We start from the raw sequence: 21,532 nt of genomic DNA on the forward strand, positions 1-21,532 counted from the left end.
CACTGGGTCAAAATATTATTTTATGGATCGTGCAATGGACAGTGTCAAGACGAGCCGGAACAAAAGCCTGCACTGAGCCCAAAATGCATTCCAGCCACTGAAGAGAACTTTAATTACATAGAGGAGATGTACAGTATAGCTAGTCTGTGCTGGATGACAACGCCCTGCCTGAAAGTGGAACAGAGCTATCAGAAACACCAGCAGAATCTGGAGAAATTCAGAGTGAAACTGAAGATCGGGCCACTTCTACACCGAAGAATAAGGGGGATGAGCCTGGAGAAAACAGTGTGCCAGACCCAACTATACATTACATTTTTTTCCTCTTCACTTCTTCTTCTTTCTCGAGCAGAGAAAGAAGAAGAAGTGAAGAGGAAAAAAATGGAAGTGACAAAAGCACAGTAAAACAAGACGAAAGGCAAGACCGAAGATGGTAAGATGAACAGAAGGCGATGCAACTCTCTTGGGAGGGCAAAAGAAGGGAATCCATCCTTTAATTCTCTTATTCCCTCTGTGCTCTGTCCCTCTGTTCTCTACAGGCAAGTAAGAGACCTAGGGAAAGACTCACAAAGTTAAGTCTGGAACAGAAGGCAAAGAAAGAAAATGATGATGATGAACAGGACCAAAGTCCCCAGATCACAAGTGAAGAACACAAAAAGTCCACCCAGGAAGTATAAGGGTGATAGAACCATCATGGACAATGTGTGATGTAAATACTACCTGAGTTAGATGATCCCTAACTCACTGGGAACACCATGTCATTTCAACGTGGGTAATATTTGAGATTCTACACAGATTATTATAGCAATTGTGAAGATCTCCACAGACCTGTGATGACCTTTGCATGCTATCTTGAACATGCACACTATCTATAATTACATAAGACATTTATAGTTACAGTAGGCTAACCTCAATGTGGCCATAGATCTGTTACTTATTTTAAGGTAGAATAAATACTGTTACATTAGCTTTATTGCTATATACTAGAGGTCGACCGATTTATGATTTTTCAATGCCGATACCGATTATTGGAGGACAAAAAAAGCCGATACCAATTAAATCGGACGATTTATTTAAAAATATATATTTTTTAAATATATATATATATATCATACACACACACATTTTTGTAATAATGACAATTGCAACAATACTGAATGAACAATGAACACTTTTATTTTACTTAATATAATACATAAATACACACACGCACACAGCTCTGAAGTGACAATGATACTGAAGAGTCTGCTTAGGAGACAAATACTCTCAACTGTTTGAATAAAAATAGAGTAAGTTACCTGTGATGAATGTTGAAAACAAAAACCTTACTTTCTATATGCAGGAAATCCTATTTTAATAATGGGCATGGTAAGAATTGACAACCAAAGTGCGAGTCATAATTCCCATGACACCTAGCAAAATCTGAAAAGCGGTTCCTTCATTTATTGCATAGGATATTTTTAGATTCACTTAAAATAAGGTCTGTGTTTCGTGTAGGCTTACATCACCGTGCCAATTTTATAACTGTGTAGATATCCATAGGACAAGGTAACTCTGATCAATATTGGCTAAATATAAGCGAAGATAAAAAAAAATTGTAATGTGGATTTATGAAAATATGTTGACAAACGTTACCTTATCCTAGTGAGATTTACACGGGTATCAAAACGTTGAGGCGGTTTAAGCCTGCACGAAACACAGACCTTATTTGAAGTAGATCAAGACATTCTCTATGGAAGACATGAACGGTAAAATAACGAAGGAACCCCTTTCAAATTCAGCCGCAAGTTATTACAGGAATTATAATGCGTTGACTATTTCTCTCTAAACCATATACCTTTGACTAATCCGGAAACTATCACCTCGAAAACAAAATGTTTATTCCGTTCCGTATTTTATCTAACGGGTGGCATCCATGAGTCTAAATATTCCTGTTACATTGCACAACCTTCAATGTTGTCATAATTACGTAAAATTCTGGCAAATTAGTTCGCAAAGAGCCAGGCGGCCCAAACTGTTGCATATACCCTGACTCTGCATGCAATGAACGCAAGAGAAATGACACAATTTCACCTGGTTAATATTGCCTGCTAACCTGGATTTCTATTAGCTAAATATGCAGGTTTAAAAAATATATACTTGTGTATTGATTTTAAGAAAGGCATTGATGTTTATGGTTAAGTACACATTGGCGCAATGACAGTCATTGATTGATTGTTTTTTATAAGATAAGTTTAATGCTAGCTAGCAACTTACCTTAGCTTACTGCATTCGCCAACAGGCAGGCTCCTCGTGGAGTGCAATGTAATCAGGTGTTAGAGCATTGGACTAGTTAACTGTAAGGTTGCAAGATTGGATCCCCCGAGCTGACAAGGTTAAAAATCTGTCGTTCTGCCCCTCCTAGGCCGTCATTGAAAATAAGAATGTGTTCTTAACTGACTTGCCTAGTTAAATAAAGATTAAATAAAGGTGTAAATCGGCGCCCAAAAATACCGATTTCCGATTGTTATGAAAACTTGAAATCGGCCCCGATTAATCGCCCATTCCGATTAATCGGTCGACCTCTACTATATACTGTATTACAAAAGTAAATGGAACTATCCAAGCAGAAGGTATATATTCTTCAAATGTTAATATTTGGTTACCAAGCGCATTTCAATATCCAGTTTGTCTACAAAGTAATTTATGTTTGATTCACGTCTCCATCTCAACCAAAAATCTAAGTTAAAGAATTGTCACTAGAGCCATGCGCTGAAAATCCTGGACACATCCTGTACAATGTACTGAGCTTTGAACACTTCGTCTGATTTTCAAATGTGAACCTCGTCTTCAAGTGTCTCTCAATGGTCTGTCCCCTGAACCCCCTGACCAAACAGATGCAGAAGCTGCAAATGCCTGGAATGTCCACCAGCGAAAACTGCAGGGTCTTTCTACTGCATCGTTTCCCAACAGGCTGCTACTGCTTCAGCAGCGCAGTCATGTATGAACTGCTGTGTGTTATCCAACAGACCCATTAAGACTGTTGTATGTCCAAGTTGTATATATTAGTGCTATGAGATTTGCTTAGGTGCATCTAATTGAAGGCTGGCATTGTGGATATAATTATGATAATGTAAAGATGTGATATTTTTTATTGATTACGTATTTCTTTCCTTTTGTTTTCATTAGTCTATTTAGGGACGGGTGTCGGAAATTTGCTTGAGCTAGACACACTAGTGCAATGCATCGGACGATTGACACGATGAACAAACAGTGTGTTTGTCCCCATTCAAATAAACAAAACTATTATTGTGTGAAACTGAATGTCCTTGATGTGTACCCTCACCACCGGTGCTCACGTCATCACAGGTTACAGAAACTCACTTCATCATTCTCCATGTCAACAGCAGTAGTTGGTTAAAGTATGTGATATCTTTGGGCACTAACTATACAGCGATAGGTTTGATACATTCCCCGCTGAAGGTGAAATGTGTACTTAAATCAGAGCAAGATTCAGAATGTATCATCCAAATTGTCCCAGAGATATCATGAAGTGTTGTTTTGTTAGATAAAATCCTTTTTCATATCCTAAAAAGGTCCATATGGCATGCACGATCGATTTTGTATTTCCACTCGTTCAATTTGCGAAGGAAGGAATCTGAAAATCTAACCCTAAACGTTGTTTCAAACGAGTCAAATCACGTTCGTATGTATTCCTCAGAGATCCTAGAAGGTAACAAGACTTCACTATATCATTAGGGGTGTAGTATGTCCTATAGGACACCATATTTGGTCAGAGCAACGCCTTCATGGCATGCCGATGACACGGGCAGTCATCTCTTGAACGACTATCTTTGTCAAATAAGCACCAATCGGGGTCAAACAAAGCTAGCTAGATAGCCAATAAGCTGGGCTTTACAGGAGTATCCAGAAACCATGTATATGTCGTAAAATGTAGCTACTAACCTTGTACGACAGCATGCCTTTTCATTTTGGACAAAAATTATAAGGATATTCAGAGTTTTGAAAACTGGTTGTTTAGCAAATGTTGAACTTATGGCTACTAATACTTGGAAAGCTAAATCAAAGTCCAAGTATACAGATTTGACGATATTCTTACATAAAAATGTAATATGAATGCGAATAGCTCCTTCACGATTTTCCCAAATGTACCTGGGAACTTCACAGTCTTGAAGTTCACTCATACTTCAAGTTATCCATCAAACTTTGCACATACACTGCTGCCATCTTGTGGACACTATCGGAATTACAACCAGAGTGATGGCTAGAACTTTGCCCTTTCTCTTGCATTTCAAAGATGGTGGTAGAAAAATACATTTTTTTTTCTTCTTTTCTACCAGATCTATTGTGTTATTCTACTACATTCAATTCACATTAACACAAACTTCAAAGTGTTTCCTTTCAAATGGTACCAAGAATATGCATATCCTTGCTTCAGTTCCTTAGCTACAGGCAGTTAGATTTGGGTATGTCATTTGGGCAAACATTTTAAAAAAGGAGGCTATCCCTAAACATCCCACCTTTCATGTGTCCAGAGTCAAACCCATGTCTCACAGCCCTTTGTCTACTGTTTCCGGGCCCACCCTCTATACCCTGTTTCATCGACGGCCACACGGTGAGGCGTCTCCTGAAGGATCGACGTCTGGGCAGGGGGTTCTAGTACCTGGTTGACTGGGAGCGTTATGGCCCGGAGGAGAGGTGCTGGGTCCCCGCTAGGGACATCCTGGACCCAGGCCTCGTCGTGGATTTTCAACGTCGATACCCCGTTCAACCAGGTGTACACCCAGGTAGGACACCAGGTGACGCCCCTAGAGGGGGGGGTACTGTCACACCCTGATCTGTTTCACCTGTCTGTGTGCTTGTTTCCACCCCCCTCCAGGTGTCGCCCATCTTCCCCATTATCCCCTGTGTATTTATACCTGTTCTGTTTGTATGTTGCCTGTTTGCCAAGTCAACCAGCGTTTAGTTTTTTTGGGGGGGATCAGTTCCTGCTTTTCCCCAGTCTCTCTTTTCTCGTGCTCCTGGTTTTGACCCTTGCCTGTCCTGACTCTGAGCCCTCCTGCCTGACCACTCTGCCTGCCCCTGAGCCGTCCTGCCGTCCGGTACGTTGCCCCAACTCTGGTTTACTGACCCCTGCCTGTCTTGACCTGTCTATTGCCTGCCCCTGTTGGAATATTAAACCATTGTCAATTCGACGTGTCTGCATCTGGGTCTTACCTTGATTCCTGATAATCAACAAAGAAACTTCTGTATCAATGTGTTTTCTCGCCATTGGGCACAGATGTCAATTCAATGCCTATTCCACGTTGGTTCAACATAATTTAATTGAAATGGTGTGGAAACAACGGTAATTCAACCAATGTGGGTCATCACACCTCCTTATTAATTCAGATAGCCTTTTATTCAATTAAAACAAGGATTTAAGCATTGATTTACTAAATAGACAGTGTCATACTTAGATCCTGCTATAGTTTTAAAGCATGTTATTGTTTTATTATTAAACAACTGGTTTGTGAACCCCTTCAGACTGACAGTGAACCAGTATTACTCAAATATCCCCAATGACTCACATTCCATACTCAGTATGCCAACTGAAGCGTAGTCAGCACGTCCACTAGAGTCAACGGTAGACTGTATGCAAAGCATCTGGAACCTTATAGGGTGACTTGGGGGGGGGGGGGGAATTACCCCCTTTCTGAAAGAAAAAATCAAGGTTAGGTAAGATTTACAGTAGATATGGGCTATCCTTAGGCAAACACATTATGAAGGGAAACAAAAAAACTGTTGTTCAATAAAAACAAAGTTTCGAATGGGGGTCCGTTTTGCTAAAAATCCATTTTATATGTTTTTAGTCATGAGTAATTAACCCCTAAAAGCTGAAGCCTAGGTAAATTATTTTACTTAAATCAAATCGAAACAAAATTATATTGCACATCTCAATATTAATATCCTCACTATGAGGTCTTTTTTCATTTTCTATCCAAATCATTCTATATATTTTTTTATCTTAAAGTAGTATAATTAACTGATCTTTAGGTTCCCTTTGTGTGTGTATATCTAACATTTATAGATCTAACTTCATTCGACTAAATTACAAAATATTAGATCAATGTATCTCAATCGTTTTGTTTGGAGTGACTTAAGTTGAGACCGATGCAAATTTTAGCTGAGCAAGACTAGTGGCATTTATGGAAAGTGTTTTAAAAAATGGGGACATAGATAAAGTGATTTCTGTGAGAATTACAGGAGGGGGGTGCTTAACCCTGGGGGTTGTTTATCCCCAAGCCACCCTACCATAAGACAATTGTTCTACCCAGAGAAGTAAGTAATGTTTGCAATTATATGCAGCAAACAGGGGCAGATCAGTTGTCATTGAAGGTTTAAATGAACTGTATTATGTGTTTAATGACTTTACCCCATGTACTTTGAAATGCTATTTTGTACATTAGTAAAAATGTGTTATTTTGTAAATGTCCTTGATATTTATCCTTTTTGCTTTCTACAGACACTTTATGTGTATACTGTATTGGTAACGGAACAGATCTGAGAGAGCACGTGCCCTTGATTCGCCTATGGGAATGACGCCTCTGTAAATCAGAACCACAACCACTGGACTGTCATGGGTTACTAAAAAAGCGAAATTGCATTGATCATGGAAATCTAACTGGCAACTCCATGCAGCACAATTGAGCCACCTTTTCAGGTGAACATACCTCCTCCCTCTGTCGTCCTCCTGACTGTCACACACTCGCCATTCACACTGTTATTTCCAGGAGATTGGATTGAAGTGCCACAGAGCATCCGTGGGACTAGCTAACTAACTTTTGATTTACCTGAAACAACAGGTGCATGTTGACACAACAATGTGAAATTGTAATATGAATGAATTGCAGTGCATCAATATGCCTATACACACATGTATTAGTTAGTCCTGTGCGTGAGAAATGTATCTTATGTACAAAAATGTACCATGTTTAATTTCTTAATTGATGACAATGAAGAAATCACTGAGAAACACTGTGCCTTTGGAGGACTGCCAGTAAACGTCGGGATGTGACGAGTATATGATTTTTTTGCCTCTAGATCAGGGGTGTCAAACTCATTCCACGGAGGGCCTAGTGTCTGCAGGTTTTTGGTTTTTCCTTTCAATAAAGCCCTAGACAACCAGGTGTGGGGAGTTCCTAACTAATTAGTGATGTTAATTCATCAATCAAGTACAAGGGAGGAGCGAAAACCCGCAGACACTCGGCCCCCGTGGAATGAGTTTGACACCTGTGCTCTAGATAATGATGTGGGAATCCGTGTGATCAGCGCAACTAGCTCCACTTCCGGACTCTTCGGGACAGAGCGCAGAAAAAGGAAGCGCGGACCTGGAGGCAGAAGCGCTGTCAGGGTGCTGTAGAGCCAATGGCTCGCCTGTTCCTTTGGGTTCATGTTGTCCTACTCTTACTGCTGCAGCTACGGTCCCCGTCGGCAGGTACGCTGGAGATGACACACGGTGCACATCGTGTATTGACATTGACATTAGGCCTCTTAGGTTTCCTTAAAGTGTTAATCGAGTGTGTTTCAAATAATTTCAATTCTAAAGATAATATCGCAAGTATTGTAATTAGGTTGTAAATACTGATAAGGTATGGATAGCTATTGCACACACGTATGATTGTATAGATATATATATTGTTATTTGTTTGTGTGCATGCTTGTGTGGCTTTCTTTACCACATGCAAATTCATGTTGGGGGTGTGTGTGTGTGTGTGTGTGTGTGTGTGTGTGTGTGTGTGTGTGTGTGTGTGTGTGGGGGGGGCACATGCAAAAACCCAACCACACAGACAAGCTTTAGTTCACTTGCACACACCATGCACAGTAATTTGTCTTATGTAGTCAGAGACTGTCAGAAAGAAAACATCACAATGAACCTTAACCTGCATTAACCAAATTCCTGATCTAGTCTTTATTTAACTAGGCAAGTCAATTAACAACAAATTCTTATTTACAATGACAGCCTATCCCTGCTAAACCAGGCCAGCGCTGGGCCAATTGTGCACCACCCTATGGGACTCCCAATCACAGCCAGATGTGATTCAGCCTGGATTTGAATCAGGGACTGTAGTGACACCTCTAGCACTGAGATGCAGTGCCTTAATCCGCTGCGCCACTCAGGAGCCCAGTCTGGTGTATGTGCACTGGTTAGATGCTTGATCCGTTTGAGTGAACAGATGAATGTTTTGATTGACATGCTGTAGCTCAGTCTGTACTGTAGAACAGAGTTTACCAAACTCCATCCTGCCTGGTCTGTTTGTAGGAAATCAATCTCTCTGTGCTCTCTCCTTAGGGCCTGACTGACTGCAGTGTAAAAGGTGAGACCATCCAAAGAAAGCATAATACATATAGTGCATTATAAGCAAATTACACTGAACAAAAATATAAATGCAACATGTTTCATGGGCTGAAATACAAAATCCCAGAAATTTCCATACGCACAAAAATCGTATTTCTCCAAAATGTGTTTACAGCCCTGTAAATTTAGCATTTCTCCTTTGCCAAGATAATCCATCCACCTGACAGGTGTGGCATATCAAGAAGCTGATTAAACAGCATGATCATTACACAGGTGCACCTTGTGCTGGGGACAATAAAAGGCCACTTTAAAATGCTGAATGCAGGAATGTAATATTGGTGGTGGTGCTAAGGAGTCTTTCTATCCGTAATAAAACCCTTTTGTGGGGAATGCATTCTTATTGGCTGGGCCTGGCTCCCCAGTGGTTAGATTAGGTCCTAATACATTTATTTCAATTGACTGATATCCTTATATGAACTGTAACTCAGTAAAATATTTTAAATTGTGATAAGTTATCGCTCTCAGATGTTGCCCTTCCTGCCATGAAAGGTCCAGTGAATGTTAGGTGGTTGGAGCTTAGAGTGTTTCTGTGTTGCACCAACAGACATGACTGCAAACCCTGCCTGCAAGTCCAGGTCTTATTCACGATCAAAGGCAGCATTTAGCTGCAGCAAACTCTCTCTCGTCCAAGACACTGTGATTAGTCCAGTGAACCCTTGATACATTGTGGGAGGCAACAAGCCTGCCCAGGGAGACTACACTGTGATGCATTATTCCTCAGTCCTTAACCATAACACTACCACTACATCTAACAGGACTAACGTTAACTCCAACAGGACGTCACTGTGCCTTGGACTTTTGTGTGTCTGCTGTTCTCAGCACATGACATGGTGTTGCTGTTTCTGCAGTCCCAGATCAGCATGAGGACCAGGAAGTGTCTGCTGACCACAGTGACAAAGATTACAACTCTAAGCAGAAGGAAGTGGGTGAAAGGAATGCCCTAGGGATGCCACCCAGCCCAAAAGGTAAGAAACACACACACATTAATTGGGGGAACCGTATACGGTCAAGTAAAATAAATGATGGTCTCGCTGTGTTTGCTAACTTCATATTAACTGAATGTCTTTCAACCTTTTGACTGTGTTTTGCACTTTCTCATGGTAAAGTACAATTCTTCCTCTGCTGTCTCTCCTACTGGATGTGTTCCAGAAGCTTCTGTAACATTGTTACAGCTACCCACGCATCATTGATTGCTGCAAGAAAGTGACATTTACATTGAACCATTCAGCTCTGGGGGACCAGAACTCTCCTGAAGTAAATTCCCTCTATCACCTGTCATTGAACTGTTGTCTATTAAAAATATGATGGTTATTTGGGGGAACTTTAGAGTTGTTTAGTGGACCGCACATATCGCCCAATATGTCATAGTTTGTTTGATTCCTGCAGATGTGGCTATCCTTATTGCTGGCGCCAGTACCATATGGCAGTCCAGTCAAGGTCTATACATTATCTACCTCAGGGACCACCACAATCCCCTCTTTTACAAAACGCCAAGAATAATATACATCATACATTTCTACCACAACTGTGCTCTAGGCTATGCATTTTATTCATCAGATCATGTATTTTGATGACAACACTCTCCCCTTTTCTGTCTCAAAGGTTGTTCCCCAAACCTAGGTGTTGTGAACGAATGCGATGGCGAGTCACTATCAGTTTTAAATTGCAATCATTTCCATTAGTGCACTGTTCTCTACACCCGCACAGAGCCTGCTTTAGTTTTATGCCACCATTTAAACCCCTGATTGACTGACATCTGACTTAACCCATTACCTTTAATAGTGTGTGTAATAATATATGCCATTTAGCAGACTCTTTTTTTCCAAAGGGAAAGGGGGATACCTAGTCAGTTGTACAACTGAATGCATTCAACTAACATGTGTCTTCCGTATTTTAAAAAGCGACTCCCAGTAGTGCATGCATACATTTTCGTATGGGTGGTCCAAGCAGGAATCAAACCCTTGACTTTGGCATTGCTAAACCACAGAAGAATATCTGGTGTTTTCTGATGACTGTTTGTGTTTGGATGTGTCTTTTTTCAGAAAAAAGGAGAGTTCATGAATGTGAACCCCCATCCTGCTCTGTGTGTTCAAGTAAGGTGTTTTATTTCCCTTCACACTTGTCCAATGGCTATTGGGCAGCATGCACTGTATAAATAAAAATGTGACCCTGTATTTGCTCTGAAATGTAAGTGCAAGTGTTTGTGTCTGACACTGTACTGCTTATGTTGTCTAGATGAAAGTACAGGGGATGGATACAAAGCTGGGTCCCTTCATATGTCCATTTGCAAGTACGAATTTCACCCCTGAGGGTCAATTTATCTATAATGATTGATTATCTGGTCACCTCCAAAATTACTGGCACCCTTGATAAAAATGTTTTAAAAAATATATAGAACAATACAAATATTGAGCTATATAATATGTTCACATTTTATGTGTGCTTGAGGTCATTGTCTTGCTGAAACCACAAGTTCTTCCTGGTAGAGGCTAAATGTTCTGGTACTTGGTAGACTTCATGATGCCGTTGACCTTAACAAAGGCCCCATGACCAGTGGAAGCAAAATAGCCCCATAACATCAAAGATCCACCACTATATTTTACTGTAGGTATGAGTTTATTTTTGGCATATGCATCCTTTGTCGACGAAAAACCCAACGCTGGTTTGCGTGGTTAAAGACCCCTATTTTCATCTCATCTGATCATAGCACCCGGATCCAATCCAAGTGCCAATGCCATTTCGCAAACTCCAGGCATTTACATACGTTGGTTGCCCTCAATAAAGGATATTTTCTGGCAACCCTGGAGACTTGGTGACCCCCAAGATGCGACCAAATTCTGTAATTCTCCAACTGTTGCCTTCAATTTTCCATTGCCTCCCAAACCATCTTCCTCACTGTGCGTGTGGACAAGATACACTTACCGGCAAGTTTATCACTGTTCAAGTGGTTATACACTTTACAATACTTGCCCTAATAGTGGTATAATTAAACAATAAGCCAAGGGGGTGTGCTATATGGCCAATATACCACGGCTAAACACTGTTCTTATGCCCGACACAACGCAGAAGGCCTGGATACAGCCCTTAGCCGTGGTATATTGGCAATATATCACAAACTCCCAAGTGCCTTATTGCTTAATTATTGTTTTAGTAATATTTTGGTACCCATTGCCTGATTTTTATGAAGGTCAACAACCATTTGTGTCTTTTTGTTTGAGGTCTTTACCTTTCCCCATGGTGATGGATGACAAATGGATTTTGTGTGTGTTACTTAATTTTTATGCCCCAGTGAAACAGGAAGGCCATGGAAGGCCACATTACAGTTCCTTAAGCTGAGACGACCTTTACAAAGTAGAATGTTCATGCAGATTTACATTTTTTGTTTCAATCTTTAGGGGTGCCAATCATTTTGGCACTTCTTTTTTTTTGGGGGGGGGGGGGTATTACTTTCTAAACAACGTGCAATTGTATTATTATAAAATCATTTATTTTCCCAAATTTTTTGCATACAATATATCTTAGAATTTGTATTAGTTCATTTATATAGTATTTTTGTTGCTCATCTTTATCAAGGGTTCCAATACATTTGGAGTTGACTGTATTAATTCAACTGACAAATTAACCATATTATATATCAGTGTTCGATAGTATAGACCAGGTTAGCTCATTGGTTCATCTCTGTCTCTCTAACACACAGCGTAGAGATTAGTGCTCTATTAGCTAGAAGGATATTTGGCAGAAATAATGGATACAGTCATGGATTATGAGGCATTGATCCCCAGCTCTAAACTGTATAATGAGATAGACTTCTCCTATAGCATCCAGGAACCGCTGGAGTCTGACTCTCCTGATCGGGCTACTACTAATCTGTCTGGCAGTACTTGGGGCCTACGTTGTCCCCGGTGCTCAAAGGTTAGTGATGCAACTATATATTAATAATATTATTAGCTATCTCTGAAGTTATCTAATCACATCTACTGAAATTAATATAATACAACTAGCCTGGTTTCAAGCCTGAGATTTTTATTTCCAGTGTGTGAGGCAAATTTCTCAGATTGGCACTGAGGCTAGGACAGCACACACATCTCATCGTAATGACTTTTCCATAATTACGATGTGTGTCTGTCCACAGGATACCTGTGGAGATGGTTGAAAGACGATGACATAGGAGGTAATGATTTGCCCCTTCTATTCAGGGTCTCTAGTATGAGTCCAATTAAACACTTTCTTCATGTTTTAGAAAAATAAGCGCTCTCTCTCTTGATTTCCTTCCCTCTACCTCCCTTCCCTCTGTCCTTATTCTCCCTCTCCCTCCCTTTTCTCTACACACCTCTCCCCCTCTCTCAGGCGCAGTAGGCGGCAGCAATATCGTGTTGCTGTACCCTCCTGACAGCGATCAAGCTCTGCCGGGACTGGTGTGCCATTTGGGCTCGTTCCTGTCCTCTCTGGGCTTCAGTGTGTCTGTTGACCTGTGGAGCCAGGCTGAGCTCAGTGTCCTGGGACCTGTTCCATGGCTCAACTCCCAGCTGGACTGCCTGCAAAGACAGGGGTCAAAGGTAGTGCTGGTGCTGACCCAGGCAGCCTGGGAGAGGGCAGAAGAGTGGGGCAGGAGGGGCTGGGAGAGGGACACTCTCCGGGGGAGTGGGTGTGAAGAGGATGGAGAGTCTGTGGAGGGGTGTCGTTCCCCATATTTGGATGTCTTCAGCGCTTCACTCACCTGCATTCTGTGGACTATCTGCAGGGCCGCGCCGGCGAACGCTTCACCCTGGTGCAGTTTAAGTCTCTGTCCCCCCAGCCTCCTGGTGGCCGGCCGCCCCCTGCCTGAGCTCTACAGGGGGCTGCCGCTCTTCAGCCTCCCCTCCCAGAGCCTGGGCTTCCTGACTGAACTGGCTTTGGGGCGAGGTAGTGGGGCAGCCTCATTGGCACTGGCAGGGGGGCACAGGGCAGCCTCACGGGTACTTGCTGGGGGGCTGAGAGGGTTTGCAGGGGGTTCAGCAGTGTTACGGCTTGCAGGGCTGTGTTAGTGCAGTGGTGGAGGACCCCTGGGAGTCTGTGCCTCTGGAGCCGTGTCTCAGTACCCCACCGTCTAGTCCTGACACCAAGACCAGCAGGATAGACTGGGTCTGAGAGGACATGAGAGGCTAGGAAGGAACCAGGGGCTTTTGCTACAGGACGGTAACTGTGACACTTTTATACAGTATACTATAATCAAATACTGGACATAAGGACTTGCGGAGATGGTGGCATGCTGAAACTGTATCTCATCATGCACTTGTAGAGCTACTGTCCAAAGTTGAGCATGACTTGTAAATATTGTAAGTGATTCACCTTTGTGCTCCTCAAACACTACTGTCAACCCCAGCTTGGTGCTCATCTCTGAACTGTAAATGTTTGACATTGTTGTACTCAACCATTATCTTAATTTCAAAATGTTATATGGTTAATTTGTAAAGTTTCTTATTTTACTAAGTGATTTGTTAAGTTGTTGAACGCCAGTGTTGGGGAGTAGTGAACTACATGTAGTTCAACTACTAACTAAATTACATGTTGTCATAGCTTGGTGGTAGTTTAACTAAATCTAAATCTTGGTAGTGTTTTCAGTAGTTTATTACATTTTTATTAGCTAATTACTTGCTCAAATAATATGGGTGAAGTTGGCAAGAATTTCCTCACTTGAAATGTGTTTAATAGGCTAAATGACACTTTCTGTTAACATCTGACTCCAGAGTGATTTGTTCTTGCAAATTTTAGTCTATTTCAGATTTAGATAGGATCATTTTTCACGAAGTAGCTTGGATGTAGTGAACTAGTTTTTCAAAATTACTTAACTAAAGCTAATTATTTGTTTTATTAAAGGTAGCTATAGTGTAGCTTAACTTCTTCCAGTGTGAAGTAATTGGTAGTTTGGTAAACTATGATTTCAGAGTAGCTTACCCAACACTGTTAAATTCTATTTTATACATTTGTGCATTATGTTGTGGTGCATTACTGTGACTGGGTGATCCATAATCAGTCATCGGTCTACAGTGGTTGTGACTAAATGGAGCACAACTACTGACGGAAGTAACTTTTCGTAGCAGGTTAGGAGAGCATTTTAGCTAAACCTAACCCTTTTCTTAAACTTAACCTAATTATCCTAACCTGCTACATTAATTATCCTAACCTGCTGCATAAATTTTCCTAATCTGTTATGACATTAACGGATCGTTTGTCCTTTGTACTTCCGGCCGTAGTTGTATACCACCTAGTCAATACCGTCTACAGTGGTTTGAATCATGTTCGTGTATTTGTAAAAAAAAAAGTGTTAAATTTGCATTGATTCTAAATAACCATGAGTGATTTTTGTGTCTGCTAAATAGTCTCAGGACAAACGATCCGTTAATGTCGTTTAGGATCAAGGCACGCCCTCATTGGTACTCGGCGAGTAATGATTGGTTTAAGACTGAGGTCCCAGTGGGATTGGGCGGTATCCTGCCAGCTGCATCTCAACCAAAAAAAGAGGCAGTAAAAAGCTACTAGAACCCCTGCATCAGCACCGGTCGGGAAACTACCGTAGATAATACGGTGGCTGGTCAATGAATGGCATGGTTGAAGAACTAAACCGGTGAACGACCGTGTAATTGCATTACTGTGCTGAGGACGCTCCCAGTCTATTGCCTGCAAACTGCTGGTAGGATTCAGCGCAGCATCATTCTTTAGAAGCAGAAAATCTTTGTTGAAGCTAGGTGGCTAACATTAGCTATCCAGCTAGCTAAAAACCCCTTTAAAAAAGTGCATTAGTTAGCAGCTAGCTAGTTAGCATAGTACATTTTCTGTCCTGCAATGTACAGTAGGCAGCATCTTATATTACTTGCACTGATGGGATTGAGGGTTATCGGATGTGACTGCGAACGGGACCTTGGCTAACGTTAACTAGCTAGAATGATGATGATCCTCTGGACCACAGCCTAGATGGTTCAGTCAGGACAACAACGTTAGTGAGCTCCGTACCTAGCTAAGAATTTAACTAGCTAGCTATGTTTTTGCTAAGCAGCAGAAGCGATGTAAAATAATCATCATTAATTAGGCTTATCCTTAACAGGATCCAACTGGATTTGGCAATACATAGCTATGATTAGAGATCACTAAAAACGTATAACTCATCCTCCTTTATTTTCACACACTATTTAATCCTGCTGCCCGTCATTGTACACAGCAGTTCTCAAAGTATGATAAATGACTAGGTTGATTGAAAGACACAGTAACAAATCGTGACATAACCACTGTGATGAAGAAATATCGGACTGTGTATCAGTAGTTAGGGTCAACTACTTTGTACTGAATCTCCTCTGTCCTCCGTGGCTGAGTGGTAGGTAGTCCAAGCCATGTTGTGGTTGTGGCCCCTGCTCCCTGCCCTGGTGCTCTTTTCTGTGTTGTCTGTGGTTCGAGTACAGACTGCACCATGCCAGACCTGCCGCAAGCTCACTGACAGCTTCATCAAGGTACAAGTTGTCTGTCTGTATGTCTCTCTCTTCCTGTACTCCCTCTTTGTTAGTTTGTCGGTCATATTGTGCATTTTTGTATCTGTTGGTATCTCTGTTTTGCTTATTACTCATGTCTCTGTCAGTAGCTGCTATTTTACTCTCCTTGCTGTTCTGTTCTTTTCTTCACCTGATGGTCTTTGTTTTTTTATTTTTCCCAGGGACTGGATAAAACATCTAATAAGAATTTTGGGGGTGGCAACACTGCTTGGGAGGAGGAAAATCTGGCTAAATATGCTCGCAGGTACTATGCCTATGTCTCTAGAATCTCTACGAATAAGCAGTCTTTAGGACCTACAGTCTAACATCTGTGTTTATGCAGAGGCAAGTCCACAAGGCCTACTAATCTCTGACAAGCCTTAGCATGTAGTTGAAGGGACAATGCACCATTATTGTCGCTATAAAGGCTTGAGTTTGATGCCTCTGACCTGAATCTGTTGTCCTTCTGATTTAAGCCAAGGCAGACAAGACAAGAGCTTAGTACCCCCTATGATCTTACACAGTATGATAGCCTCTCAAAATTGTGTGTGTGTGTGATACTCCTTGAGTGCATAATGGAGGATATGAGGGTCTAGTATTTGTTTTATCTGTGCTATGTTCGCTAGTGAAGTGTACTATATTACTCACTCTTCCCCTCCCATCCTCATTCTCAGTGAAACCAGGTTGCTGGAGATAGTAGAGGCAGCGTGTGAGAAATCTGACTTTGACTGTAACAAACTGCTGGAGCAGATAGAGGACCAAGTGGAGACATGGTGGTTCCACCGGTATGTATGCCACAGCGTGTCTGTTTGTATCTGACTGTAAATGCGTTAAATGCAATACCAGTCAAAAGTCTGGACACACTTAATCATTCAATGGTTTTTCTTTATTTTTACTATTATATCTACACTGTAGAATAATAGTGAAGACATCAACTATGCAAATCTGTCATCAAGGTAAAGGGTGGCTACTTTGAAGAATCAAAATTTTGATTTGTTTAACACTTTTTTTGGTTACTTCATAGTTTTTAATGTCTTCACTATTATTCTACAATGTAGAAAATAGTAAAAAAATTATGAAAAAACCCTTGAATGAGTGAGTGTGTCCAAACTTTTGACTGGTACTGTATATACACTCCCCTCCATATGCATTTGGACAATGAAGGAACATTTTTATTTGGCTCTGTACTCCATTTTTTTTTTTTTGAGAGCATTTTCATATCTGTTTTAGAAATCAAAGCACTTGATGTATCTAGTCCACACATTTGGACAAATTCACTTACGGCGTATTAAAGTAGTTAAAAGTTTAGGATTGGGTCCCATATTCCTTTGCACTCAATGACTATATTAAGCTTGTTGGATGGAGTTGCAGTTTGTTTCGGATTATATTTAGCCTAATAGGAACTGAATGGTGAACAATAGATCTATTGTGTCATTTTGGAGTCACTTTTATTGTAAATAAGAATGTATTTTTCATTTTTTTAACTTCTACATTCATGTGGATGCTACCATGATTATGGATAATTATAAATGATGAGTGAGAAAGTTAGATGCTCAAAGATCATACCCCCTCAAAATGCAAACCTTCCGTTATTGGTAATAGTGAGAAGTTAGCATGTTTCTCACTCATCATTATTCCGGATTTTTCTTGGTCTTGGCATTATCAGGATTAGTTTAGAAGTGTTCAGAAACATCTTATTTACTCAGAAAGAAATTACTGCAGTTATTTACCATTCAGTTCCTATTGGGCAAAACAACCCATAAATACATCCAACAAGTTTGTTATCGCAAACTTGATGTAGTTATTGCGTGCTAGGAATATGGGACCAAATGCTAAACTTTTGACTACTTTAAGGGAATTTGTCCAAATACGTCTGACTAAATACACAAAGTGCTATCATGTCTAAATGGTAAAACAGATACGTATTAAAATACCCTCAAGTAAAGGGTGACATCTGTAATGTCGTCTCATGAAACATTTCATCTCAAATCCAAAATGCTGGAGTATAGTAACATTTTAAATTGTGGCTTCACTGTCCAAATATCTATGGAGGAGAGTGTATACAGTGCCGTGACAAAGTATTGCAAAGACTCAAACGGCGTTCCATACTTTCTACTTTTGAATGCAAGAGTGGGCCAAAATTCCCCCACAGCGATCTGAGAGACTGGTCGACAGCTACACGAAGCATTTGGTTGCAGTCATTTCAGCTGAAGGTAGCAAAACCAGTTATTGCGTGTAAGTGGGCAATTACTATTTCACACAGGGGAATTGGGCATTGCATAACTTTGTTAATTAAATAAACAAAATAAGTATCACATTTTTGTGTTATTTGTAAACTCCGGTTCCCTTTATCTAATATTAGGTTTTGGTTGAAGATTTGATAACATTATCAAAAATATGCAAAAATAGAGAAAATCAAAAACCCGGGCAAATACTTTTTCACAGCACTGTAACTGTTCTGTGTCAATGTACGTACACACCTAAGCAGTATGTTATTCGTGTGTGTGTGCTTGTCCTTCCTCTCATCACTGGTCTTGTCACTGTCTCTCTCTGTGTGCGTAGGCAGCAAGAGGCTCCAGACCTATTTGAGTGGTTGTGTATAGAGGAGCTCCCGCTCTGCTGTCCCCCGGGACGTTTTGGACCAGACTGCAAAGGTACTGAACACACACACACACACACACACACACACACACACACACACACACACACACACACACACACACACACACAGTCACTGTATTAACCATGTGTGTTGTTGTTGTGCTGCAGAGTGTCTGTCTGGTCCTGGAGGGGTGTGTGGTGGTCTGGGCCGCTGTGAGGGAGAGGGCACGCGTCTGGGAGATGGAGAGTGCGTGTGTGACCCGGGGTACTTCGGTCAGCTGTGTCAGAGCTGTGCAGACGGCTATTACAGAGAGAAGAGCTCCAATCACAGCACACCAGCCTGCGCAGGTACCCATTCAGAGACAGTTTGCCTGTCTGATCATCAACCAGACAGCCTGGCTTCTATATTATCAAGCAATCTCATGTAGAATGCTCACAAACCAATCATTTCTCCTCCGTGTGATGTCTGTAGCATGCTACCGCTCTTGTAAAAAGTGCTCGGGGCCAGAGAACTACAAATGTCTGGAATGCAAACCTGGGTGGCTCTTCCATGACAACAAGTGTGTTGGTGAGTATTTGGCTTTTGTGTGTGTTTTTGTTGAAGCGTAATGTCGTCCGTTGGTTTTTGTACTGTGCCTGTGTTTAACTCCTGCTGTGTGTGTTGTTTCCAGACAGTGACGAGTGTGGCACAGAGCTGGCTCGATGTTCCTCCAACACCTATTGCCACAACACAGATGGATCGTACGAGTGCAGAGGTACTGTTGGCTCTTCCTCTACTATCTGGTAGTAACAGAGTAATGACTAATCCTGTTTGTTGTTGGTAGACCTGTGTGCTGACCCAGTTGACCCAGTCCTCTCTTCTCTGTGCCAGGCTGTGACCAGGCATGTGTGGGCTGTATGGGCAGTGGTCCAGCCCGCTGTAAGAAATGTGCTCGGGGATACAAGCTCAGAGGAGCCAAATGTCTCGGTGAGGGAACCCAGCTGGGTCTTCATTTACTGTCTGTCTGTGTGGCTCCCTTTACTATATGATTCGACTCAGGGGCGCAACGTTCACTGGGGACGGGGTGGACATGTCCCCCCACATTCTGAAATTGGATTTTTGTCCCCCCCAGTTTTATCATTGGAATGTGATACAAAACGAGGCAACGGAGTGCTTTAGGAACATGCGGACGCCTCCGAGTGGTCGGGTAGGCTGTTTGGAGTGTTTATCCGACTGAATAAAACAATTATGTCCCCCCCCCCCCACTTCTAAAACCAAAGTTGCGTCCCTGATTCAGCCAATCAGATTAACCTTTTGTTAAAGCAGGCTGACTTTCTCACCTACTTTATTATATTATACACTCTTGTCATGGGGGTCACTCTGTCCAGCTTTTCTTTCTCTCCCTCCCAGATGTGGACGAGTGTAGTGAGCGGGCGATAGCATGTCCAGGGCTGAATGAGGCGTGTTTCAATGACGAGGGGTCCTTCCGCTGTGAATGTGCTGACGGCTTCATTCGTAGAGACAGCATCTGTGTGGAGAACCAGCCGCTGAGTAAGTGACACACGCATACACAAAACACGTGATAGTTATGTCTGCATGACCTCCACCCCACAGCATCACAGACATGGTATTTCTCTCTTCCTCGCGATCGCTCCACCAGGTGGTCCAGAGAAGGGTCTGTTTGATGACATGACTGACGACGAGGTCCTGGTTCTGCAGCAGATGTTCTTTGGCGTGGTCATCTGTGCCCTAGCAACGCTCGCCGCCAAGGGCGACATGGTCTTTACCGCCATCTTCATCGGGGGCGTGGCCGCCATGGCCGGATACTGGCTGTCAGAGAAGGGCGACCGCATGCTGGACGGCTTCCTAAAGGGACGCTAGCCTATCAGGAGCTAGGGATACAGGAAAGAGGAAGGAACTCTTGAATGCAAGCCAATGAGGGCGACAAAGACTGAGGGGTGGGACGGCTACAGGAATGCTAGCCAATCAGGGATGTACTATACTACTTTGGGGGTGTTGGCTTGGGATGATTGTGGGTCTTCTGGATTGTTGTGGATTGTGAACCTTTAAGATGATGGAGGGAGATGAATAAGAGACCTTGGAGCTTAGTCAAATTAGAGAGCTCAATGGAGGAATGAATACAGAAGACCGGGTACTACTTGATCCAAGAACACTGAAAAGACACTAAGGACACTGGACTGTCTTTCTGCACTGATATGGGAGACCAAAACACAAGCCTCTTGCCTCAACTCATGGGGTAGAAAAGGGAGGGAGTGCAGGTCGGATAAGACCACTACTGATTGTTACCAAGTTATTATGCATTTGTATCTTCTACTGGGCAAAATATTGCTCCGAAATGATGTCTGTCCATTTCCACGCATCCCAACCCAAACTTCTTAGCTACCCCTCTTACCTCATCAGTATTCTACTGTTCCATCATTTCACCTTATACTGAGGAACAGAGGTGTTTCCCTGGTAATGGAAGGTGCTATGGGATGGTCAGTGGGGTGTTGAAGCACTAAAGACTGCTGCTATAGTGGACATGGGAAATGTTTAGGAAAGGACAGATGTGTCCTGTTGCACCAGTGAAATTATGTCCAACGTTATAACACTATTTATAATCGCGCCCCTATTATGACTGTGTTTTTGCACAAGCTTATTCTTACTGTATGAATGCATGAGAAAGGTGATTACTGTATGTATTTATTATCCTGATAGGCATGAAAGACTGAGCTTTATAGAGCTGCTTGTTTCCCCCTTAAACTGTTCAACCAGGATACAAGGATCATCACTTCTGTTCACCACCCCAAACCCTACTGCCTGAGCAGTGTGCATGAGATATCAAGAGTTAAAGGCAGCAGTCCTAGTGAAGATGTCACCCATTTTATTGGTTTGCAATAATTCATTTCTGAACATCTTTTTTTTCCAAAAAACCTTTTTCAGAATCTGTTTGATATGCGTGTGTGATCAGCACCAGGTAAAATGGGGTACTGTACAGTCATGGCCAAAAGTTTTGAGAATGACACCAATATTAATTAATATATAATATATATAATA

At 41.8% G+C, this 21,532-nt stretch overlaps 1 protein-coding gene across 1 annotated transcript; it reads left to right on the forward strand.

Annotated features, from left to right (window-relative positions):
* The first annotated feature begins 153 nt into the window (after positions 1–153).
* On the forward strand, positions 154–21,498 carry LOC120058754 (protein disulfide isomerase Creld1-like). Its single transcript, XM_039007492.1, has 15 exons — positions 154–285; positions 537–540; positions 9,244–9,360; positions 12,528–12,566; positions 12,743–13,350; positions 15,829–15,876; positions 16,077–16,159; positions 16,569–16,679; positions 18,457–18,548; positions 18,664–18,843; positions 18,968–19,063; positions 19,167–19,250; positions 19,367–19,462; positions 19,886–20,026; positions 20,136–21,498. Exons 1-15 carry the CDS (start codon positions 154–156, stop codon positions 20,354–20,356), a joined length of 2,052 nt encoding a protein of 683 aa, XP_038863420.1. The 3' UTR covers positions 20,357–21,498.
* The last annotated feature ends 34 nt before the right edge of the window (positions 21,499–21,532 follow it).

Source organism: Salvelinus namaycush, chromosome 14 (assembly GCF_016432855.1).
Source record: "Salvelinus namaycush isolate Seneca chromosome 14, SaNama_1.0, whole genome shotgun sequence".
Classification (NCBI taxonomy): Eukaryota; Metazoa; Chordata; class Actinopteri; order Salmoniformes; family Salmonidae; genus Salvelinus; species Salvelinus namaycush.